Source organism: Gossypium raimondii, chromosome 8 (assembly GCF_025698545.1).
Source record: "Gossypium raimondii isolate GPD5lz chromosome 8, ASM2569854v1, whole genome shotgun sequence".
NCBI lineage: Eukaryota > Viridiplantae > Streptophyta > Magnoliopsida > Malvales > Malvaceae > Gossypium > Gossypium raimondii.
Genome location: NC_068572.1, coordinates 54,049,747 through 54,075,392, shown reverse-complemented (window position 1 = coordinate 54,075,392; position 25,646 = coordinate 54,049,747). Strand labels below are relative to the sequence as shown.

Genomic DNA, 25,646 nt, shown 5'->3' with positions numbered 1-25,646 from the left:
GCTGGCATTTTATTTTTTGGTATAGATAAAATACTTATCCCATAGTAGTATAGCACTATATCCCATAGTAGAGCTTTATTTTTATACATAGTAGTAGGGGTGAGCATTCGATCGAATCGAATCGAAAATTTTCGAGTTAATCGAGTTTTCGAATCTCATTTTATCATCCTAACTTTATTTGAAGTTTTCTCGAATCGAGTCGAGTGAGATGGAATTCGAATCGAATATATTTGTTCGAGTTAAATTTTAAAAAATAATTTTGGGTCCTTGTAACCATTGTCACCCATCGTAATAAAATTTGTCCACCTTAATCAAATTTTTTTTATTAACTTTCATCACCTCATAATTTATTTATTAATTTTTTATATACTGGTTAGCTTATTTGTTTGCTTAGTTGTTTCAATTATCTTCGGATTCTTGTCACTATGTATTTTGGAATTAAAAATATATTAAATATAAAAATATGATTTTTTAAAATTTATTTTAAAATAAAATTTGAAATTGATACCAATATAAAATTTTAACACGAATATTTTATGGCATAATTAAGAATTCAATTTTAATATAAATATTCAATATGACTAAACAATTCAATAATATAAATAATATAAAATGTGAAATTTAATTTAATAATATAAATAGTAGATATAAATAAAATTATTACTATTTATGTTTAGTGATTTTTTGGATAATTTTGATTTTTATTTGAGAGTAAAGGGTGAGAAGTAAAAGTTTAGGGGAAAATAAAAGTTTTGGGGAATAAAAGTTTGAGGGAAAGTAAATAGGGGAGTAAAATTTTGGAGGAAAATATAAAAAAAATTGGAGGGGGAGGGTTTGGGGTAGATGGGAGGTGGGATGGGAAGAGAATAAAAGTTTTAGGGAAAAGTGGGAGGAGTAAAAATTTTGGGGAAAATAAAAGTTTTGAGGGTTTTTCAGAGTAAAATTTTGAAAAAAAATGAATGGAAGAGTAAAATTTTGGTGGGAAATGGATTTTGGGTAGATTGGGGGTTGGGAGGGGAGGGGAGTAAAAGTTTTGGGGGAAAAGTGGGAAGGAGTAAAAGTTTTGAGGGAAAAGTAAAAAAGTTTGGGAGTTTAGGGTAAAACTGTAAAATATTATAGTTTGATATTCGAATTATTCGAATTATTCGAGTTATTCGAATTCGAAAACTCAACTCGATTCGAACTCGAAATTCGAAAAAAAAATTCGAGTTGATTCGAATAACTCGATTAACTCGAATAACTCGATTCGTTTAACTCGAAATTCGAATTTCTTTTCGATTTTTTCGAGTCGAATCGAATTTTGCTCACCCCTACATAGTAGTTTAAATCCTAATATTTTATTGGGTAAATGGACCTTTTAGAGGTTGTTTGGATGAGAATCAAATTTTTTTAAATAATCAAGTAAATATTTAATTTTTATAGAAGTACTTAAATAAAGATTTTTTACGTACTTCAATTTAATTTGTAGAAAAATTAAGTAAATATCATTTAGAATCAAATACATAACACCTAAATCAAATATTGCTTGAAAAGAAAATAAAGCAATCAGAACATAATTTAAAACTTGATATACAACATTAGAGAAGCTTTTGTTTGAGCACTTTCGAAAATGTTAAGCCCTTATGTGACTATTTTGTGTTGGAACACTGGCAGCAACAACCAAACAATGAAACACTAAGAGCATAAGCTCTTCAAACAAAGCAAGCGAAACACAAAGCATCAAGAGCATAAGCTCTCGGTTAAAGTAAAAAAGAAAAGAAAGAACAATGGCGGCACTCTTAGAAAAGAACAAAACAGAGAACAAAGGAGGAAGAAACAAAATAATTTACTTGCTCACAACGTGCAGCAAGGAAGCAATCTAAGTTTCACAACCGATATGCTTAATTTTTCAATAAGAAAACAATACATTTATAGCCAACTACATCAGTTATTACTACCTAATACGACTAAGTAGCCTAGTAACTTTAAAACATTGCTTGTACACATGGATAAGTCGACTTATCACTCAACCAACCCATCAAAACATCAACATCAAAGTTCATTCTCAACCAAACTAAATTACAGAATCATCATAGTACCATGCATTTTAACAAAAACATAATAGCAGCATGGTTGGCCATTTTTAACACTCCTCCTTAGACTCCATGCTGCAAATACCAGTCATTCATCAAGTTTTTTGAACTTGGCAGCTCTTAGATGCTTTGATTCAAGCTGACCAATTCATTTTCAACCTTGGCCTCATTCACAAACAACAAATCGACTTACACACTTGACTATCCCAGTCTTTTGTGCCAAAGATTTGTTCACCAAATGGAGTCTTCTCCTCCTTCACGACCTTGGTTGACAACTTGTTTCTTCTTGCACAAACAGTTCTCGAGTATAGTTGCTTGCCTTCATTACGCCATTTTGGCTTGCAACAATACAACACACATTGAGCTTCCACATGTTGTTGAACTCACACCTTTGACAGACTCACATATTTGCATATTGTCTTCAACAGTGTCTTCATCACCAAGACTTTGCTAAGCTTGCGGCTTTGACATCTTGCTAAGCTTGCACATTTGGAAAGCTCACACCTTTCCTTGAAACTCCTCCTTCAGCTTATTGAAGCTTGTTTGGAGGTCTCATAAGTTTGAGCCGATGTTGAGCAGGGGAAGCAAAATCAATTGTAACACCCCTTACCCGTATTCAACTCCGGAATAGGGTATGAGGCATTACTAGAACACTTACACATGTAAACGTATTAAACTGAGTTACAAAATTTCATTCAAATTTAAACTCTTCAAATTTTTAACATGCTTTTATAATTCTTTATAACATATCCTCAAAATATTATATTCATAACAAATAGGGCCTACGAGACCCGATACTTACTTATGTAATTCAAAGCTCCATTTCCATTTTATTCAATTCACAATATTTCGTGTTCACAATTCAAATTAATTTCTCAATCCAATATATATATTTCAATACCACACTCTCATACTATGAAACTTTATTTTCCCATATGAGCTTAAACCATGATCATCACATATCAAAGACAAATGTTCTTGACATTTCCATGACATAAACCGAATTAATCAATGCAACTCAATGATATAATCATCCATATATCATTATTATCATATATATATATCAAGACTAAATTTCTTATACATTTGGTCAATTGCTTTTCAAAACCGCAATAGTTCCTTCGGTACCAATACGTATTTACCATTCAATTTAACATTTACCGATTATAATCGGGCATATGACCATTATACACAATTATTTCCTACATTTTATTGTCCTCCTCCTCCTCTCCATTCCACATCCTTTATGTGTATATCACATTTAAACAACATTAACTATAATTTCTATATTCACTAACATGTATATTCAAAGCTGTCTATTCGAGTCATAGTCACTAAATTATTTTTACCGGAGCTACAGAACTCCAAATTAAGATCCGTAAATTTTATCCGAAACTAGATTCACATATATTCTTACCATAAAATTTTCATAATTTTGGTTTAGCCAAATAGTACAGTTTATTCTTTAAAGTTTCCCTGTTTCACTGTTTGACAGTTCTGACCTCTCTTCACTAAAAATTAATTATCTCATCTGTACAGAATTCGGATATAGTTTCTGTTTGTTTCTCATAAAAATAGATTCACTGATAATTCTAAACATATAAACTTTATCCCATAATTATTTTTGTACAATTTTTTACAATTTTCCAAAGTCAAAACAGGGGATTCCAAACTCATTCTGACTCTGTCTAATTAAACTTCAAATATCTCAAAATATATAACTTTTTGCTTTTCTATTTCTTTTATGTGAAAATAGACTCATTAAGCTTCAATTTCATATATTATTCAGCCTCTAATTAAATTTCCACCATTTTTGGTGATTTTTCAAAGTCACACAACTGTTGCTGTCTAAACTATTTTGTTGCTAAATGTACTCTTTCATAATTTCACTTTTTCACTTTCAATCACAATTCAATTCAAAATTCACTTTTCCATTTCTAAGTCGATATTCAATTCAGTTCCACACCTATATTCATTATTCAATTACACTTAGTCAATTTCCCGTTGAACACTCGGAATATACATAGATACGTAGAGAATTAGCACATAAGTGCCACACTGATATGTAGCCGAAGCTACCACTGATACGTAGCCGAAGCTACCACTGATACGTAGCCGAAGCTACCACTGATCAATAACACTGGAAATGTCCACGGGCCTGCTCACACAAGCTGTCAGGTGTCTGCAACACATGCTAGATCACCCAGCACCCGGGACTCACAGTAGCAACTGTAACATCGATCTCTAGTGACATGTCACTTGTATCCACTTCTATTCCTAAGTTCAACCGAATTTACACTTAACACTTTATTTTAAACACTTTATCACTTGAATAATTCATGAACAATTTTCCTTCCACATTCAATATTAATTCACATATCAAATATAATTCACAATTTATAAAATATAACTATTATTTACACGTAACTTACTTTGATGCAATAATATAAAATTTAGCAATTTAGTCTTTAATCTTTCCTTTTCTCCGGTCAAGGTCGATTCCACTTCTTTCTTGATCTATAATAACACATTTGACTTATTTAGTACTCACATTTATCAAAACAGTCCTTGACTCAAACTTTGGTAAAATTATAATTTTGCCCTAAACTTTTACATATTTACACTTTTGCCCCAAAGCTCGTAAATTAAACTTCATCCCTTATTCTTATGTATTATGACATGTTGAACATTTTTCCCTTCTATAGAAACATCAAATTCCAACTCTAACACTTACTTATGAACATTTAGTATTTTTATCGATTATGTCGTTTTACTCGTTTTCACTCAAAATCGCTTAGCAAAAGTTGCTTAACATAATTCTAAGCTTCATATTCTATCATGAAACATCAAAATTCACACTTTTCATCTATGGGTAATTTTTCAGACATAAATTCTAGCTCGAATTAATGGTAGAGATAGCTTAAGCAAGTTATCGGGATACTGAAAAATACAAAGAACAAGAAAAACGGGGCTAGAACGGACTTACCATGAAGCTTGGAAGATGAACAAACCCTAGCCATGGTGTTCCCTTGCTACATACGGCCATGAAGAAAAGAATTGAAGAAGATGATAATTTATTTCATGTTATTTTGTCTTTATTCATTAATTAAGGCATTTTACCAAAATGCCCTTAAATAGCTTACTTACTAACCATGTCTATTTTTGTCCATAAATAACCAATGGTCTAATTACCATTTAAGGACCTCCAATTTAAAATTTCATAATAATTAGACACCTCTAACTTGTAGAACTCAACTTTTGCACTTTTTACAATTTAGTCCTTTTGACTAAATTGAGTGCCCAAACGTCGAAATTTTCGAACAAAATTTTTTCAAAATAATTCCGTGAAATCGTAGACCATAAAAATATAAGAAAAATAAATTTTTTCCTTGTCAGATTTGTGGTCCCGAAACCACTGTTCCGACTAGGCCCAAAATCGGGCTGTTACATCAATGGTCCCTTAAGACTTAGGCTCATGATACCATTTGTTGGAACACTGGCAGCAACAACCAAACAATGAAACACTAAGAGCATAAGCTCTTCAAACAACAAGCGAAACACAAAGCATCAAGAACATAAGCTCTCGGTTAACGGGAAGAAAAAGAAAAAGAAAGAACAATGGCAAGACTCTTAGAAAAGAACAAAACAGAGAACAAAGGAGGAAGAAACAAAATAATTTACTTGCTCACAAGCGTGCAGCAAGGAAGCAATCTAAGTTTCACAACTGATATGCTTAATTTTTCAATAAGAAAAACAATACATTTATAGCCAACTACATCGATTATTACTACCTAATACCACTAAGTAGCCTAGTAACTTTAAAAACATTGCTTGTACACATGGATAAGTCGACTTATCACTCAACCAACCCATCAAAACATCAACATCAAAGTTCATTCTCAACCAAACTAAATTACAGAATCATCATAGTACCATGCATTTTAACAAAAACATAATAGCAGCATGGTTGGCCATTTTAACACTCCTCCTTGGACTCCATGGCAAATACCGGTCATTCATCAAGTTTTTGAACTTGGCGCTCTTAGATGCTTTGATTCAAGTGACCAATTCATTTTCAACCTTGGCCTCATTCACAAACAACAAATCGACTTACACACTTGACTATCCAGTCTTTTGTGCCAAAGATTTGTTCACCAAATGGAGTCTTCTCCTCCTTCACACCTTGGTTGACAACTTGTTTCTTCTTGCACAAACAGTTCTCGAGTATAGTTGCTTGCCTTCATTTCGCCATTTTGGCTTGCAACAATACAACACACATTGAGCTTCCACATGTTCTTGAACTCACACCTTTGACAGACTCACATATTTGCATTTTGTCTTCAACAGTGTCTTCATCACTCAAGACTTTGCTAAGCTTGCGCTTTGACATCTTGCTAAGCTTGCACATTTGGAAAGCTCACACCTTTCCTTGAAACTCCTCCTTCACTTATTGAAGCTTGTTTGGAGGTCTCATAAGTTTGAGCCGATGTTGAGCAGGGAAGCAAAATCAATGGTCCCTTAAGACTTAGGCTCATGATACCATTTGTTGGAACACCGGCAAGAACAACCAAACAATGAAACACTAAGAGCATAAGCTCTTCAAACAACAAGCGAAACACAAAGCATCAAGAGCATAAGCTCTCGGTTAACAAAAAGAAAAAAGAAAAAGAAAGAACAATGGCAGCAGCTCTTAGAAAAAGAACAAAACAGAGAACAAAGGAGGAAGAAACAAAATAATTTACTTGCTCACAAACGTGCAAAGAAGGAAGCAATCTAAGTTTCACAACTGATATGCTTAATTTTTCAATAAGAAAAACAATACATTTATAGCCAACTACATCAGTTATTACTACTTAATACCACTAAGTAGCCTAGTAACTTTAAAAACATTGCTTGTACACATGGATAAGCTGACTTATCAGCTCAACCAACCCATCAAAACATCAACATCAAAGTTCATTCTCAACCAAACTAAATTACAGAATCATCATAGTACCATGCATTTTAACAAAAACATAATAGTAGCATGGTTGGCCATTTTTAACATTTTGAAAGGTTTAGTCTTCATTTGAATATTTTTATAAATATTAGGCCCTTATATGAGCAAGGATCAATTTAAGTGTTTAGCATATTTTGTTATATAAGAGCATTGCTCGTATACAAAGTGAATGCATTGGAGTTGACTAACTCAAGATCAAGATCAGTCCCCTTGTAATCAGAATATATATTCACGAGTAATTGTCTTAAAATGAACAAATTTACACACATTGCTATTTAACAAATGGTTTACAACTCACAAATTTCAATGACGCCATCTAATGCTTAGCTAAAAAAATAATCTGTTTTTCGTAAGTCGTTTAGATTGTGAGATTTTCTTGAGGGCCCATAAATGAACCCAAAATTTTTCCACCCACATCTGGGAATGTTTCACAGCCAGGAAGTGCCTTTACCTTGCCCATCCGATCAACTTCCACCGGATACTTCAGAAGGTGGCCCTTCATTTCTGTCACCTCATCAGCTATGTATTGTTTCCAGTTTTGCTCACTCAAAGACCGCACCCGCCTTACACAGTCCAGACTCTCTGGTTGCTTGAAACTCTCTTCAAGACCTCCAATATGCTCTGCCCATAGTGACATCCTATATCCGTAAATCTGCACTCATTTAAGTGAAACCTATTAAGTTTTGGTTCTAAATAAGCAAACAAGGACCTTAACCACAAAGAAATGTTAAGACATCCTTACCTGCCCATGTGGATTGTATCGTTTGCTTGAGCAGGTATGGTCAGGCTGATAAGCACCCATTGCTATTTCAGTGTCTCTAGTGCCTTCCATTGAGCGCTGGTTTATGTTAGCGGATCCTATTATGACATACTCATCATCCACTATCATACCTTTAGAGTGGATGTAAATCATAAAGCGCCGGTTCTTCTTAGCAAGTGCCTGTGTTACCAACATTTGGTTCATATTTTCTCATGGATGAGCAAGACTGGAATATTAAAGAGAGCTGAAACGGTCTATTTACCTGAGGAGTATTTGATGCAGTGGCATCTCTAACAACCAAAGAATCTTCTACTTCTCGATTGCCAAGACAGAAGAAATTTAAAAAATCTTGAGGCTCATATCTATTCTCAAGTCCAGTTTCCACCAATGCCTTGTAAATTATGTCATACATCATTTGCATTGTTTTATGCTGCAGAAAATCAACAATTTAATACTGTGTGAATAAGTTTAACATCCAGCAGAAAATCTTAAAAAGAATCTTTTTTTCCACCTATAAATAGAGCTTACCTGCCAAAAGAGAATCCTTTGGATAGGATTGCTGGTTGTAACTCCTTCTGGCCACATTGGGATGAGAATGTAAGCACAAAACCTCTCATTTGATCTGATTTTGTTAGCAATTTTCAGAGCGATTTCCATTGGTATTAAATTGTTTGCACCTGCAACCAACAGCCAAAAGGCATGCTTAAAACCATATAGTTGAAAGCTAAGTTTCACATCTCGTTTATCTTCATTCCACTGTTATTTATCATAAAGGCTAAGTTTCTTACCTAAATCTGTATGAGAATCCCAATTATATGATGATCCAAGAAAGTATTGATTCTCGATGTAGATGAAGCGTTGAGCAGCACGGATTGCATTCACATAGGCAGTGTGAATGCTCATGTCTATAAGAACATTCTTCCCACACACCAAGTTCTAGACAAAACATAAACATACAAGTCGGTTAAACTTTGTTATTCTTTCGACAATGATTGATAAGAACAGCTAAAATCCATAAGCTTCTCTCACCATTTTTATAGCATCTTTCGGGTCATCCGGAAAACCTTTCACAGAGTTGGAATCGATTGAACGGAAAACCTTCATAGTAGGGAAAGCATTAGGAAACATAACAAATAGGGAACGAGAAATTAGTTACACCAAAAGCTCACTAACATGCAAAATACCTGAACATGCCAAGTTTCCGGATCATCTTTGCGCGAATAAGGGATTTCTGACATCCGAACAATTTCAGGAATCCTTTCAATCTTTAGTAAGGAATCATCAACGGAAGTCTTTAGTTTTTGAAGCCCATGAGGTTTAGAAGCCTTTAACCAACGCTCCTCAAAGTTGGTGAGTACATCATAAGCAGCTGGACCATCGATTCGACAATGCAAATCATGCCATGGTTCTCTTGGACAACCAGCATCAGGTCCCTACAGAGGGTGAAAGACTAATGCTAGTAAAAAAAAGTGCCTCATGTAACATATGATTCCTCAACACCAGGGAGTATTTTCCAAGTATATTCCACTTCATACCAAATACAACATGCCTATGCTGCATTATTACTATATATACATTGTTTAAATCTAGTTACAGACTAGTATCAAAACAGTCAATCAAACAATGGGGAGGAGTGACTTAAGTTACCGTGAAGCAAGCGTTGTGAAAGTCATCTTTGTGCACTGTTTCTAGTGTTCTGAAAAGTTGATGGTTTGGAGTATCGTACCGACCCTTGCACAAATCAAGACCACCAACAAATGCCGTAATCTTTCTTTTATTGTTACCGGCATCAGAATCAACAATCACAGTTTTCTGATGATGGGTATAGATTGTTCCAGTTTCCTGGTAAGCAAAGGTCAAATGAGAACAAAGTCAGGGTGCTTAACTGACAGTAGAACCGATTGCACTTGGATCATACACATATTTCTAGTAACTAATTATACCAACCTGCTTTTTTGCCCAGCTTCCTTTTCCAGCAGTTCGAGGGCAGAGTAACACTTGCACTGAAGAGTGCTTGAAAAAACGGCGAGTCTCTTCATCATTTGTATTCATGATTCCTTCCTGCAAATCCTAAAGACCAGTCAGTATATTCAAGCCTAAAAATTATAAATTCCTACTTGAAGATTGATTCTTAAGACAGAGAAAACAACATAACATAAATGGGGTTTGTTTAGTTGTTCACCGTTTTATATCCTAAAATGCTCCTGGAAGTAGGATCATCCCATACAAGGAGCAACACCCGCACACCTTCCTGGGATTTAATTTTGAGAAGATCTCCCAATGTGGTTTTTGATGCCTTATCAGTTTCACGAACAAGTCTAACATTATGATACACAGACCACCCTGCAATGTATATCAAACGACGAGCCTGACCTATAGCATTACAAATGTCCTGCCAGCAGGTCCCATGCTCGTATTGAACATTGCCATCAATCTTCAAATTGGGAAGGAAACCATCGTGGATATGAGCATCTTGATATAGAGTAAGTTTGCAACCTTGTCTAAGAGGGAAGTATGTACCTGGGACCCCATGATATTCAGGACCTGAACCTAATCCCTTATGGTAAATCGCCACTTGCTGGATTGGAATGTACTGAATTGATAAAGTCAAAACAGCACCAGCCTTACAAGGCTTCCCATTGGCACTAAGGATAGGGAATGTTCCTTCAACTTTTGTGCCTGAGAATAGCTGTTCAATCGGAATACCAACAGCTCCCATGATCTGCGAGCCTACCACATCACTGTCTTTAACAGCAAAGAGGATTTCCGAGGCATAATGTGCAACAGAAACGTTAAAATGTTGCATCCAAACCGGGTTCTCGGAATTACTAATAACAAAAGTCCTCCCAATTACAGCACCAGCTACGGAGATTGTAACATAAGGATCACTGGTTATCTTAGGCATATGGCTTTCCACTTTGTTGCCAACCTTCAAGCTAAACTTTCCAAACACATCACCTAACTTCTTGTGGAACATATCCATGTTAGGAAGGTTTTTAGCTTCCTTGACCCAAATATCTAAGTTGCCATGTAAGAGCAAAACTCTCAAGGACTCTTTACCGGTCTTAAATGGCAGAATTTGTTGGCCCTGACCATGGCTCGACCCTCCGAAGGACAGAGTTTCGTGGCAAATTGTATTAGCCATTAACTGAATGAATATTAATGAAATCTGACCAATATCCAAAACTGGTACTCCAATAAATCTATGGCAGCTGTTTAGAAATGAACAAAAAAAAGGATCTTTATTGGATTGAACAAATTGGATGTAAAAGAAAAACAAACTCTGGGTTTTCAAGGAGATTTGAGGGTATATAATATGAAAGAGAAAGACAAGAATTAGAAATGGTAAAAGAAAGTGGGAGGAGAGATGCTTTGAATAGGCAGGTTATGGTTGATAAGTACGACAATATAATAAAGAATAAAGAAATTGAACGGCATTATTGATTTGAATTGAACTAAAATGAAGAAAATCTAGAACTACCCAATAAAAAATTAGTCTAAAGAGATCCCATTAGTATTTTCCTGGAAAAGAATATTTAAGAAGGCCAGGGGAAAAACATGTTTTACAAAGACTAGAAAGATGAGAGATGGAGATTCCATTACATGTAAAGTTCTGTCAGGGCAAGAGCCAATGAAATAAGAGAGGCAAATGTTAAGGTAAACGATCTTTTTGCTTAGAAAGTTCCATTTCGTGTCTGGCTGACTTCCATTAATTACTTGTAGTAGTTTCTTATTCACATTGTGGGGTCGGGTGGGTTTAAATACTCAACACGATGCCGGTCTTTCGTCAACCTTGAACATCGGCAGCCACGACAAGCGACAACGACATTTGTTTCTTTATTACAAAATATTGAAGTGAAAAAGATAGAAAGAAAACCCCATCCATCATCAGCCTAACGCCCTAACCCATTAATGGTAATGGTAGGGGTTTGGTTTTGTATTAAAAGAAGGGAAACAATAACCGAAGCCGCCGCCACCCAATAATTCGTGATTGCAAGGCAGAGTCGATGTCATGAGTCATGACTAATCATAATGAAGCATATAAAAAAGAAAGAGCATGTCAAAAGTGTTTAACTAGAAAAAAGAATCATCTTTTAAACTTAGAACACATTAAAAATAAGTTCTTTTTTTTTCTTCTTCTTATAAATAAATCTAAGTTGTATATGGCAAAGTAAGGCTCACAGTGAAATGCAATTACAATTTTCTTTCAATCTCAAAAAAGGATGTATGTTATCATCCACTCTTGGAATGCATTTTGCCTTTTTTTTCTTAGGTGGGTCTTTGGGCTATGAAAAGACCAAACGGACCCCAGGATCATCTACTAGTCAAGCAGCCAGCCCACTACGACTTTATACAAAAAAGAAGTGGCCCAGATGGACTACTATATGAAGAACTGTTTACCGAAGAAATTATATTGGTGGATTCATTGGCAGCCTGTAAGTCGGACTCGGACTCTTCTGCACCACTTCTTCCATGAAAAGTTTACCCTTTTTCTCACATAAAGAGCACAGCAGTTCGATTTCAGTCACTCGGGTCGCTTGGTCCGAGTTAATACAGGAATGCAATATCCTTTCATCTTCAATTATCTTTAATGTTTCTTCTCTCTCAAGCATTTCCCATGCAAATCCCCACTAGACCTGTCCATGGGCTGGGGCGGCCCGGCCTGGCCCGACGGCCCGCCCGAAATATGGGAGAGTTCGGGTAAAAATATAGGCCCAAAATATGGGCTTGGGCAAAAAATGAGGCCCGTTTAAAAAATGGGCCGGGCTCGGGCTCAACTTTTTTGGCCTAAGCCCGGCCCGGCCCGGCCCGAATATAATAAATATATATATTTTTTATTTTAAAATACTTTAAAAACATTTTTTTTATTTTTTTATTTTTAAAATATTTTTTTTGTTTATTAAAAATCGAGCCGGGCCGGGCTCGGGCTTATTATTTTTTCCCGGGCCAGGCCTGGGTAAAATTTTAGGCCCATATTTTGGGCCGGGCCCGGGCCTAAGAGTCGGGCCAAATTTTTTTCTCGGGCCCGGCCCAAACCCGGCCCGGCCCATGGACAGGACTAAATCCCCACAAATCCAACTCTTTCTTACCTCTATCATTCCACCTTTATTTTCCCTGCCGACAATTGCTAACATCAACACATCTACTTTCCTTTTGGCAATGAACGGGTGAACATCGATCAGCCTAGCAAGAGAATGAACCCTTTGTCTCTCGTGACTAGCATTTTAATTTCCCATGGTAAGATTTTATTTTTCTTGAATTGAATATTTTTAATTTCATGTGATATATAAAATTTGTTAATTATTATAGTGGTTAAATTAAAAAGGTTTTGTATATGTCTATTAAGTTATATATATAATTATCAATATTCATATAATTAATTAAATGTTTAAAATAGATAAATTAACTTTCACTACATTAGAATTTTAAATTTTACTTAAAGATAAATTATTTATTCAATAAATAATAAAATTTATGGTGACAAATTAATTTTTTGTTGGATATATATCTGAATATCTAAAGACAATGTGTATGTTTGATAAAAAGTATTTATTTGACCATTTAAGATTAGTAGCATTTATTTATGATAGCATATATTGTAATATCTACCCAAACAAGAATTAGGATATACTTGATTGTTTGTTTTTCCAAATTCATAAAGTAAATTCAATATTTTGAGAAATTATATATTATTTTACATTTATGTATTATTTTATAGCTATTTATCTTCACTTGCATGTCTCATTGTCATCTTAATTAATGGGTTAAACTTCTCTAAAACAATAGATCAAGTTAAGTTTCATTTAGGTGTTCTAAATCTTGACTTTGTCATTATTAGAAGATAAATTTGTTGTTGTCGTTGTTGTCAACTTAAATAGTAAGGAAGAGAAATTGTACCATAAACAATGAGAACGATAAAACAGATTGTGTCTTATGCTTTTGCGAACGACTATTGTTAACAACATTAAGATTACAATTTCACAAACAGAAAGTGTGAAAGAAAATCTTATATTTGTGGAAGAACATTTCGGTTCTACAGACAAGTCACTTGTTGGTATTTTAATGTCACAATTCACAATCATTAAGTTTGATGGTTTAAGGGTGGGTTTGGATGAGTGGTGCGGTGCGTTTAGCTTACTTTTATCTCACGCTAGAATATCGCTACAATATCTAATCTCACTGTCACCGCTGTTTTTACACTAACCACAGGTAAATGTACTGCCCATCCAAACCCACCCTAAGAAGAATGCAAGAACTTATCAACAAGATGACTAATATTGCAACAAGAAGATTAAGTGGGATGTTAATGAATTGACTAGTAAGCTTATTTAGAAGAAGTAAGATCAAAGAGTCAATGAAATCATTCCATCAACCTTATAGGTCAAGAAGCTGGCAAAGGACTTCAGGTAAAAACCAACAAATTAAAAAAAAGAAAAGAAAAATGCACTTGTCCATGTCTCTAACAATGAAAGAACAAATGATAGATAAATGTCACTTTTGTAAGAAGTAGGACACTATCATTGCTAAAAAATGCAAAGCTTGGTTGGAAAAGAAAAATAACTTTTATTTTTCTATATGTTTCCAATCAAACTTAATTGAAGTTTCTAATAATATTTGACTCTAATTAAAGGCATAGAGATATATCGTTTGGTTTTAGATACTGGCTATCACTTAGACCTATTTCAGATTATTTATGTACCTTCAGTTTGTGAATTTTATTGCTATTTCAAAAAACTTGTTGTTTTTAGGTTTAATGTTAAGTTTGGATATGATTATTTCATTTTATTTAATAATAACACTATTTTTTGTTTTTATTTTGCAAAGTATTCTATTTCCAAGATTCCTTAAGAATATTGAAGTTAGTGGGTGTACTTCCTTTTTTTGTACATTACAAATTGAGAGAGGAAGATGTCATTGCTAGGACTTGAACCTTGGACCTAGAGTGCCAACACAAAGCTCTTAACCACTAGCTCTTTTTCGTTGTAAGTTACTGAGAGTACTTCAGAAATAAGTTGTCGATATACAAGAAATTAAAGTGGATTTTTTTACACTAATAAGTTTTCTTTATCTGCAATCATCACAAATATTGTTTCAGCAATTAATGAATATCCTAATAATGCTACAGAACATTCAAATGATGAAACACTCCTATAAAGAAACTAACTCGAAAAGGTCTAACGAAAATGAGCCACAAATAATGTCATTAAAAATATCTCAAAAAGAGAGAAAATTGGTTATTCGATCATGATGGTTTTATTTACAAGAGCCAGGTTTCGATATTAGAATCAATAAAGATTCAATTTCGTTTTCACAAGTCATAATAATATGAGTTTGCTAAATGGTTCAATGTCATGAAAGACGAGATAAGATTAATGGAACAAAACAAAGTTTGAGATGTCATTAATTGAAAAAAAAAGATTCAAAATAAGTTGGATGCAAATAAGTTTTTAAAACAAAACTTGACTCGAATGACAATATTGCATACTATAAAACTAGACTCGTTGCATACTATAAAAAGACTTTCTCACCAATTTTGTAAGAAAGACTCTTTAAGAATTATTATGGCATTGGTGGCTCATTATTATTTAAAGCTACACTAAATGAATGTGAAAACAATCTTTATTAATAGAGATCTTGATGAAAAGTTTATATGAACCAACCTAAAAGTTTTTTAATTAAAGGAAAACGTGATATTGTGTGTAAATTAAAAAAAGTCAATATATGGTGTTAAACAAATTTCATGCCAATGATACACTAAGTTTAATGATGTCATAATATCTTTTGGTTTTGAAAAGAACATCTTGATCGATGTACATATTAAAAGATCGGTGGGAGCAAGTTCATTTTCTTAGTTCTCATTGACGATATTTTGCTTGTTGCAAAAAAAAAAAGAAGAAGGTATATTATGTAATATAAAAGTTTTCTCTCAAATAATTTTAAAATGAAAGATATAGAAGAAACATATTATGTGATTGGAATTGAAATATTTTATGATAGGTCATAAAGATATTGTTACAAATATCTAAAAAAGAAGAAAAAAAACTCATATCAAACAAGTTCTAGAGAAATTAAATATGCATAACTATTTGGTAGGAATTGTTCTTATATAAAGCGGGACAAATTTAGTTTAATGTAACGTCCAAAAAATCATGTGGAATGGAAAGGAATTAATTCCTTATGTTTTTGTTATGGGTAGTTGAATAAAAGAATTGCATGCTCATATATTGAGATTAATCAATCAAAAGTAGACTTGATGTCATGTTTTACTGGATGCCTCGACAATAGAAAATGCACTTTTGACTATTTATTTTTACTCATTGAAGGGGTAATATTATGAAAAAGTGGTAAACAGTCTATCATTGCATCATTTATGACGAAAGCAAAGTTTATGATATGTTTTGAAGCTACAATTTATGTATTATGGTTGCAAAATTTTATTTCAAAATTTGGGTAGTCAACACCATTACAAAAGCTGTTGAAATTTTTATTGTGATAATTTCACAATAATAATTTTTTTCAATAATGACAAATATTCCAAAAGTGTAAAACATATGGAATAAAAATACTTTGTTGTTAAAGAGGAAGTTTAAAAACAAAGAGTGATTATAAAACACATTAAAATTGATCTCATGGTTGCAAATCCATTAATTAAAAGCTTACATCAAAGGCATTCAAAGAATTTGTGCATAAAACTGATCTTCATTGTATTGAATGATTTTAGAATAACGTGACACTTGATTTCAATTATGACATTCCTTATATAAAATTGGCGTATTTTCTTTTTATTATGAATGTGTACACATAATTTATTTGAAATGATTAAAAAGAGGAAAATCTTTATAAGATAGTGACCATTGTAATGGCCCAAATTTAAGGTTATCGAAACAGTGGTTTCGGGACCACAAATCCAATGAGGGAAATTTTATTTTCTTATATTTTTATGGTCTATGATTTCACAAAATGATTTCGTGAAAAATTCGTTCGAAAATTTCGACGTTTGGGCACCCAATTTAGTCAAAAGGACTAAATTGTAAAAAGTGCAAAAGTTGAGTTCTACATGTTAGAGGTGTCCAATTGTTATGAAACTTTAAATTGGAGGTACTTATATGGTAATTAGACCATTGGTTAAGTTGGTAGACAAAAATGGACATGGGATAAGTGAAATAGAAAATTTTTAAGTTAGGGGCAATTTGGTAATCTAGTAATTAAAATGAATTAAAAGAGAAAAAGATGGTAAATTATGCTCATCTTCTTCATAGTGAACGAAATCAGCAAGGGGGGAAGCCATAGTTAAGGTTTTCAAGCTTCCAAGCTCCATAGTAAGTGATCCCAAGCCCCGTTTTTAATGTTCTTTACGTTTTTGAGATCCCGGTAGCTTAATTTAGCTTATTTTAGCAATAATTTAACCTAGGGTTTTTATTTGGAAAAATACCCATAGGTGAAAAGTGTTTATTTTGATGTTTTATGATAGAATATGAAGCTAGAAATTATGTTAAACAACTTTTGCTAGCCGATTTTAAGTGAAAACGAGTAAAACGATATAATCGGTAAAAATACCTAATGTTCTTAAGTACATGTTAGAGTGGAAATTTGATGTTTCCATAGAAGGAAAAAATGTTCAGCGTGTCATAAAACATAAGAATAAGGGATGAAGTTTAATTTCCGATTCTTGGGGCAAAAATGTAATTATGTAAAAGTTTAGGGGCAAAATCATAATTTTGAAAAAGTTAGAGTCGAGGGCTGTTTTGATGAATGTGAGTATTAAATAAGTTAAATCTGCTATTTTAGATCAAGAAGAACGAAACTCGAGGTTAGACAAAGGGAAGAATAAAGTTGAAGACTAAGTTGGTGAATTGGACTATATTTGATACTGAGGTAAGTTTATGGTAAATAAATACAATATTTTAATAATTATTATTAATGTTGTTATTTTCCAGCAATTATATATTTATTTCATGAATTTATTTGATGATGACCCAAGCATGAAATGGTAGAGAATAAAAATTAAAAAGTCCCGTTGATACATAAGGATAGTATTGGATACAAATGTCATGACATTTGGGTAAAGAGATCCCATGTAAGACCATGTCTGGGACATGGCATTGGCATCCTTGAGATCATGAGAGGTCCCATGTAAGACCATGTCTGGGACATGGCGTTGGCACCGAGATGAGAGGTCCCATGTAAGACCATGTCTGGGACATGGAGTTGGCACCGAGATGAGAGGTCCCCTATAAGATCATGTCTGGGACATGGCATGGGCCCCGAGATGAGAACATCCCATGTAAGACCATGTCTGGGACATGGCTTTGGCATGTTATTATCAGAAGAGACCCGAGTATCCTTATTGTTCCAATGTAGCTCAACGGGCTAATAAGCGAATCATATTCATGAAAGTTCAGTTTAAAGCATAAGTGGCAAGCTCAGGTAAGTTATAAGAGTTAAGAACTTATTATACTATCAATTGATGTTCAACGATGCAGCAAGAGATGAGTAATTTATGCACACAAGTATTCTAAGTAAATAAGCAAGAGAACTAGAATGAGATTAACTAAAGAGTAAACTAGAGATATAGTCACTTGAGTTTAATTATTTGTATTTAATGTTGTTATTTATTTGCTAGTAAACTTACTAAGCTTTATGCTTACTTCTGTTATTTCTCTTTCTCTTATAGTATTGCAAGGCTACTTCAAGGATCCTAAAGAAGTCGGAGATCGTCCACACTATCAAAAACAACAACTCGGTATTTTATGATGAAATATGTTTGAGTTATGGCATGTATAGGGATTTAGTTATTTTGTATGTTTGTAATAATGATTTTTCTAAAGAATGGTGTGTAAGTATTTGATGATGAATTTTTGTTTAAATGGTCAAGTATGAAGATGTTTGTTGTTATAAAAGTTTAGGTGATAAATTACGTATGGAAATCATGAAAGGATAAAATTTTGCAAAGAAACAGAATTCAGGCAGTACAGTGATGTGAATTTGAAAAATAACCTAGGATGGTATAAAATGAATTAGAGGGTTAATGATATATGGAATTAAAGCTTGTTGAGTCTATTTTCATGTAAAAATAACGGTGTAGCAAAAAGAAATTTATATTTTAAGATATGTGAATTTTAGTGAGACAAGGTCAGAACTGTTTTTGGAGTCCCCTATTCTGAGTTTATAAAATCATTAAAAAATGTATAAAAAATTTTATGAGTTATAGTTTATATTTCTAGATTCCTTATTGAGTCTATTTTCTGTAGAAACAAGTAAGAACTTCATATGAAAATCCTACAGTGAGAAAATTTATTTTTAGTGACAAGAGGTCAGGGCAGTCGATTGGTGAAACAGGGGAGACTTTAACTAATAAAATGTACTAATTGGATAAGCCAAAAATTCTAAAAATTTTATGGTAGGAAGATATATGAATCTAGTTTCAGGTAAAATTTACGGAATTAAATTTTGAGTCCCGTAGCTCGAGTTATAATCAATTTAGTAACTTCTGTGCGATTGGACAGGTTTACTATAAATAATGAAATTAATTTTCAAAGTAAATTTTTAAGCTCCGAATTAGTAAGATAAGCTAAGTAATGACTCGTGCTTGACTCCGGCAACGGTCTCGAGTAAGGGTTGTTACAACCATGATGTGATCTATATGGAACTTTAAAACCTATTATATTGCCTTGTAATATTGTAGTATATGGAAAGAAGTATTTGACTTGAAGTATATATAATTGTTATAATTTATATTTGCAATTGTTGTATATTCGATATTTGTGTTATTAAATTATTTATCATATTATTGATGTGAGAGAATGTAAAATTTTAAATTCTATTTAGTGAAAGTGTTAAATTAGAAATTAATCATTTTCTTACAATCTATCACGATTACACACAAAGTTCAAACAAAGAGAAATCCCCAAGCCCATTAACACAACACCAAGTTCAAACAACCATATCAAGCTTTCCTTTATGGATCCGTACTTGACTAGTAGCGTTCTCTTCATACACTTCAACATTCTGGATTATTTCTCAGCTTTCTCAAGAACTAACAGAAAAAGTACTTGACACTCGTACTAGTGTTGCTTTGTCAATATATTTGTAAATAATAGATGACCAAGTAGGGATGAAATCTAAAATTTTCGTACGACGAGATATGGTTGATACCCTACAATCATCTTCCCATTATGGCAAAAAGGAGAAGTGTGCGAACCAAATGATGGAAGGATAGATATATATGGATGGGAGACTACACAAGATTCAATCATGAATCGTAGCAACGGCTCACATCACATCACAACTAGTAAATTTTCCATAAGCGAATATTAGAAATTAGAGACATACATCACAATAATGAGGTCTGATAGTATGTTTACTTTGTTAGAAACTCGAATCCACTCTACACACTAAACAACATGTAAGCCATATAAAACTCAATCTATGTACTTAGGTTTCTTGAAACCACCTCACTTCCCACTTTACCTTCACAAAATGTTAGCCCACAGCTATTTACCGCAAGAAGTTGACATCAACATGCTCAAACTTTCTTCTTCTCCATTTCTCATTGAATTTATTCACCTCTACCGTTTTCGCTTCGACTTTAAAGAGGTGACAGATTGAGAGTTGCTATGCCAGTTACGCTTCCTCTGGTTGATGAACCAGTTGTTGATTTGCTTTAGCTGCAATCCTGTTTCCTCCACAAGTTTGGCCTTATCATCTTCCTGTAATTGTCAGCATAAAACCATATGGACCTTAATAGAAATTAAATCAAATTATCATTAGTGATCATTTGAAGTGGTTTGTCTTATACCAGGCAGCGATATAATGGCAAAAGTGAACATCAAATAAGATTAATGATTCGTGTTGTGTCGATCAAAATGAAACGACCATCTCAATAGGGCATTGGAAGTTGAAGTTAATTGCTTACAGTTGGGTATGGCCACTTTGAGTGTTGTTGCCACCAGTTCTTTAGCACCGTAGTTGTGTCACCTGGTAATTTCCCAGCCCTTCTTTTCCGTAAAATTTCCTCCCTCACATCTTCGATTCTAGATTTAAAACCCTGTATATACAGACATAACAAATTGTGTTACTGTTTTATTGCTTGATTATCATCAAATTATAAATGATTAATCAGCAACAAACACTACACCCGTTTCACTTTGCCTGCATGAAATAACAAGAAATCACCTGTTTCAATTCAATCTTGAGCTCCTGGCGAACCCTCTCCATTAAAGATCTTTCGGATTCAGTAGGAACCAAGGGACCAAAACCCATTAAATCATGCCCATCGGTGCCGGATTGATCCAAAGAGAAGTCCATCTGCATATCATCCTCATCATCTGACATTGTTGCACCTGTTCCTTCACCCAACGTGACTCCTGAACAACAAAACAAAGAAATTAGTCAAGTTAAAAAAAGAAGGAAAAAAAAACTCAGTTCCAACACAATGTCAAATAGACAAGGTTACGTTATGTTTTGCAACCAATGTCTTGCAGTTGAAATCATTGTTGGGCTGTAATATCAATGTCATTTTTATTGGGCCCCTATCAGATTACTACAGACTAGGCATGTTCCAATGACATATTTTTAACCATTATTTTTTTCTTTTTCCATGAGATTTCAATTTCCAATTACTATAAAAGGTTTTTCTTTTTTCTTTTTTAAATTGTTCATGAAAAATCATTTGATTCACTATTAAAAGAAATAAGCAATGATAAAATATATCCATGATTAACATGTAAAAATTTTAAATGAATCAAAACATATACTTAAACTTTTTTTTGTAAAATTCCATTGAAAATAAAGAAAATAATAAACCTTCATTTATTCAAGGAAAAAGTACCTAACTTTCTTAATGAAAGTAAAACATAAATGAAGGCGATTCATTAAAATTTAATTAAAAAACCAAATTTGCAAATCAAAATTCTTGGATGAATTAGGTGCATAGAAAGTTTAAAGTAATTTTACAAACTTTTGTGTTGATATAAATGGATATGTTTCTGTATCTAAAATTATTCAATAGCCCGTCACTAAAAGGTGATTTAATTATGAAATAAATTATGCTAAATCAAATGTATAAGTTTTGTGCAAAGAAATAACATATGTGATGCTAAATCAAATCATCTAAATATACGGCATGAATATACATTTTGGTTAAATACCTAAAAAATCAAGCTAATCCAACTAGCAAATAGCCATTATACCCATAAATCAAAAGGCTTTTCTTTCCTTAGATACCACCAAATCACATTTCTCCAATTATATTGCATTCCCAAAAATTTTATATATTAGTTTTATCACAAATTTTACCTCTATATAACAAAATTCTAACAGAAAAAAAACATGTGTCTATTCAAATTACACAAATAATTACTATATAATAAAGTCAAAAGATTCCAACCACACTTTGTTTAAATTACAACTTATTAACTTTGAACCCAAGCATGTACATTATTTGAGAGGACAATTGTCCCACTTATATTAAATGAGGCAACAAAAAGATTAGTCCTTTCCTACAGGTAATAGCTAGGATGTACCTTTTATCACAAGACCATTCATAAAATTACATTTTTATCAACTTTATATTTTTTAAATTTAATTAAACGGGACATGATCCCCTAACACCATGAGTCAGCCTTTGCTCTTTTTATCCACATTCCACACATATATAAAAGATTTAGTGAAATTATCTTGTTATTTTCACATATATAGAAGGATTCAAAGTTAAAATATATGCATGGTAGTTAGAGCTAACGAATTTAAACTACTCATGGAAGGTTTCAAGAAAAAGGAAAACCAGCAAACAAACCCAAACCATCTAAAGGTGCGCGCAAACAAAAATATTTTTATTTTGGCTTATATATACATCAAAGTTGAAATTATTAAATGTAGTGTCCCAAAGTATGTACTTGTGATTGGTAGCGGCTAATAACTAGACTCCCTTCATTACAATTTTGTACACGAGTCGGGAAAACGAACTGGTGAATGCTTCTGCTTTTAGACGCCATTTGTCAGAAAGGTCTTATGAATCAGCTTTCCCCAAACCCTAAAACAACGTAATTTACCACCAAACTAATAATTTCCTTTTTATCTCAAACCAAATGACTAAATTCCTTTTTCTACATTCTCTGTTACTATTTTTTTTATATACGGATGGATAGTTTTACCATATATACATATATTTGTGCATTTATTTTTCTTTCTTCAGCAGTTATGTTTTATTGTACCCAAAAAATTATGCTTTATTAAAGAAAACTTGTGAGGTATTAAATATTAAATTTTCTATTTTTCTTTTCTTGTAAATTTTAGCAGCTTCACGTCTCTAAACAAGGTAGAGTACTTAGGTTATATTAGATTAGCTTCAGGAAAGAGGCAGCCAATTTAAGTAAAGAAAAAGCATATAGTATAAGAAATATTATCATAATGAATCATATTTTATACTTGAATTATTCTGATTGGCTCCATGGAAACCAATAGCGCATATTTTATATTTAGAAAACTCAAAGGGCATGGAGGAAATTATGAAGGGACTAATAGCAACCTAAGAATCCAAATATTCCTGTATATTCCTGTATATGCAACCTTGGAATCAATTGTTGGGCATGGTGAGGGTGCCATCTTCCACCAAACTAACTACCCCTTCCGCAGCCACCCTAACTGTAACCTACATATATATATATATATTATGTGTCGGTCCTACACCACCCACTTCTGGTTAGGGACTCTCATGCTTGCAAGAAACCTAAATATCTATATTTAAGGTTTCAATTACAGTTGTGACTTGCAAATATGTTTTTTTATTGTATCATTTTGATCACAGATCTAACAATGACCTTTCAGTCTTGGTGAATTGCTTCGATTCCTTTTCTTTCGTGTTGCAAATACCTAACATTAAAACTTATCTTTCCCGGTACCAACCGCATCAAAACAAGAAGAGAGAGGAAGCATTATTATTAATTATTATCTTCAAACAAACAAATAAAGGAAAAAGGTTTGATTCTATCCAAAACCAGCTAATGAGGGTGATGTGTTAGTATTGTTTATATGATTCTATGAACTAATATGCCATTGGAATTGAAAGAAAGATCATCAATTTAATCAATTACGATTACATATAGCATATAATGTTTAATCAATTATCAATTAAGCAGTTCATGATAATTTTGGGAGAGGGGACAAACCAGTAAGAGCTTGCAAGTTATTTTCGATTTCACGGCAAGCCATGACAGCTTCAATGGCATGGACTCTGACATGTTGTTGAAGCTGTTCTTTGAAAGTACACAGAACTATCAAATATTGTGCCTGCACCAAACAAAAGATAAAACCCCATCATAAACAACAAAAGCACTTTCCCATTTCGAAAAACAAAAACAAAAGACAAAACAAACATGATCTGGAATCAGACAAACGAAACTAAGAAAGAAGAAGAGGAATTGACCAAGAAGTTGTCGAGCTCCTGTCTTTCATGGGGTGATAGGGAATGACCATGTTGATGATGCTGTGAAGCATAAGATCTAAGAAGGTTATGAGATTGTGCTAACTGTGCGTCAATCAAAGGCAACTGGTCGATTGGCGTTGCCACACGGAGACAAGAAACATGAGCTGCTAATAGCTGCTCATATAGCGGATGAACAGCTATCTCAGCCTTCAGCTGTCGGTTCTGCTCACCGGAAACCGACACTTCTCCGCTGCTTAACCCTCCAATTCCACCACTCCCACCACCACTACTCATCATACCTAACCCTGGTTCTTGCATTTCTCGGAACCACAACCCCCCCCTATATATAAATAACGTATTAGAGGAAAACTGAAAAAGGGAGTAAAGAAGGGAAAAAGAGGTGGTATTGATATATGTATATAGAAATGATCATCAATCAAGTAGTTAAGGACCACAAAGAAAGACCCTTGTGGTTGAAAGTTGAGAGTGAAGTAAGGTGATCAGAGCCTATATTGTGGAGTGTGTGTGTGTGTTCTTATTGGAAGAAAGAGAAATAATGTTTATATGAGGTTAATGGTGTGAGTATATCGGGATCTGAGACAAGATTTTCTGCACCCTCCACTGCTATATATGTTGCAGGGTGTTTTTTTACTTTTACATACACAGAGAAAGCCAAAGAAGCAAAAGCATGAAAATAATCAAAGCAGCATGTACTAATATATATGTGGGGGGAGTTTTCAAAGTTTTTGGAAGAAGATTTTTTATCAGAGAAAAAGATGAAGGGAGGGAGAAGGCCATAGAATCATTACTATGAAAGGCTGTTTGGAAGAAGAGAGGTCAGATAAAGCAAAGCCAACATATTAATAAAGCTGTTTCTTTACCCTGACAATTTCTTTGCTTTTTCTTCTTCCTTTTTCCCTATATATATTATAAATAAAATTTAGAAAAAAAACATGCTGATTTGGGATTTTCTTTCTTTTTTCCCCTTATTTTAGAAATATCTAATTGTAAATAAGCAAGTGGCAAGTTTGGTTTGGTTTGATTGGAGTTTGGTGCATTAGTAATTGAGCTTGAAAATCTCTTTGTTAATTCAAGTTTTCTAATTACCCAAAAATTATTCCATATATCATCATAGAAATGTTTAATTTTATAAAAGTTAACAAATTAATTACGTCTCTTTATTTTAATTTTTCATATTTTATTTTTATATATTTTGAAAACTGTAAAGTTAATCTAATTGGATAACAAAGTAAAATATTACATTTAAATCATTGGCCTAGAAGTGAATACAAATGATGAGTAAAAATCAACCATTTATATGTACCAAATTAGCAAACCTCAACATTTCAACTTTGTATGTTTACCGACAATTAGATTAACTTATCAATT

General features: G+C 33.2%; 2 protein-coding genes and 1 long non-coding RNA gene across 4 annotated transcripts; 1 reads left to right on the top strand and 2 right to left on the bottom strand.

Annotated features, from left to right (window-relative positions):
• Positions 1 to 7,281: 7,281 nt before the first annotated feature.
• LOC105792161 (phospholipase D gamma 1) lies at positions 7,282 to 11,400 on the bottom strand. 2 transcript variants are annotated; one of them, XM_012620584.2, is made up of 10 exons: positions 10,014 to 11,400; positions 9,779 to 9,901; positions 9,479 to 9,673; positions 9,016 to 9,264; positions 8,861 to 8,929; positions 8,620 to 8,767; positions 8,360 to 8,508; positions 8,094 to 8,261; positions 7,814 to 8,011; positions 7,282 to 7,723 (listed from the first exon to the last, which is right to left on the bottom strand). In XM_012620584.2, the coding sequence occupies exons 1-10, from the start codon at positions 10,974 to 10,976 to the stop codon at positions 7,430 to 7,432; spliced, it is 2,556 nt and encodes an 851-aa protein (XP_012476038.1). In that variant the 5' UTR covers positions 10,977 to 11,400; the 3' UTR covers positions 7,282 to 7,429. The 2 variants fall into 2 exon arrangements, with proteins under 2 accessions (XP_012476038.1, XP_012476039.1); XM_012620585.2 differs by having other exon boundaries at positions 9,779 to 9,892; positions 10,014 to 11,399.
• A 613-nt stretch (positions 11,401 to 12,013) lies between these two features.
• LOC128043132 (uncharacterized) lies at positions 12,014 to 14,646 on the top strand. The gene is made up of 2 exons (XR_008198914.1): positions 12,014 to 13,069; positions 14,042 to 14,646. It is a non-coding gene; the product is annotated as an uncharacterized LOC128043132 (long non-coding RNA).
• A 5,463-nt stretch (positions 14,647 to 20,109) lies between these two features.
• LOC105792160 (homeobox protein HD1) lies at positions 20,110 to 25,147 on the bottom strand. Its single transcript, XM_012620583.2, has 5 exons — positions 24,258 to 25,147; positions 24,001 to 24,121; positions 21,008 to 21,198; positions 20,748 to 20,879; positions 20,110 to 20,541 (listed from the first exon to the last, which is right to left on the bottom strand). The coding sequence occupies exons 1-5, from the start codon at positions 24,573 to 24,575 to the stop codon at positions 20,401 to 20,403; spliced, it is 903 nt and encodes a 300-aa protein (XP_012476037.1). The 5' UTR covers positions 24,576 to 25,147; the 3' UTR covers positions 20,110 to 20,400.
• Positions 25,148 to 25,646: the final 499 nt, after the last annotated feature.

What these genes read in the sequence shown, in the direction of transcription:
- LOC105792161 (XM_012620584.2), bottom strand. Translation starts at nt 10,976, where the DNA reads ATGGCTAATACAATTTGCCACGAAACTCTGTCCTTCGGAGGGTCGAGC. An exon ending in GAAGCTGGGCAAAAAAGCAG is followed by an intron (nt 9,674 to 9,778) that starts GTTGGTATAATT and finishes TTTGCTTACCAG; the next exon opens with GAAACTGGAACAATCTATAC. An exon ending in GGATTCTCATACAGATTTAG is followed by an intron (nt 8,509 to 8,619) that starts GTAAGAAACTTA and finishes TGTTGGTTGCAG; the next exon opens with GTGCAAACAATTTAATACCA.
- LOC105792160 (XM_012620583.2), bottom strand. Translation starts at nt 24,575, where the DNA reads ATGCAAGAACCAGGGTTAGGTATGATGAGTAGTGGTGGTGGGAGTGGT. An exon ending in TCAAGATTGAATTGAAACAG is followed by an intron (nt 20,880 to 21,007) that starts GTGATTTCTTGT and finishes CTGTATATACAG; the next exon opens with GGTTTTAAATCTAGAATCGA. An exon ending in CAAAGTGGCCATACCCAACT is followed by an intron (nt 20,542 to 20,747) that starts GTAAGCAATTAA and finishes TGACAATTACAG; the next exon opens with GAAGATGATAAGGCCAAACT.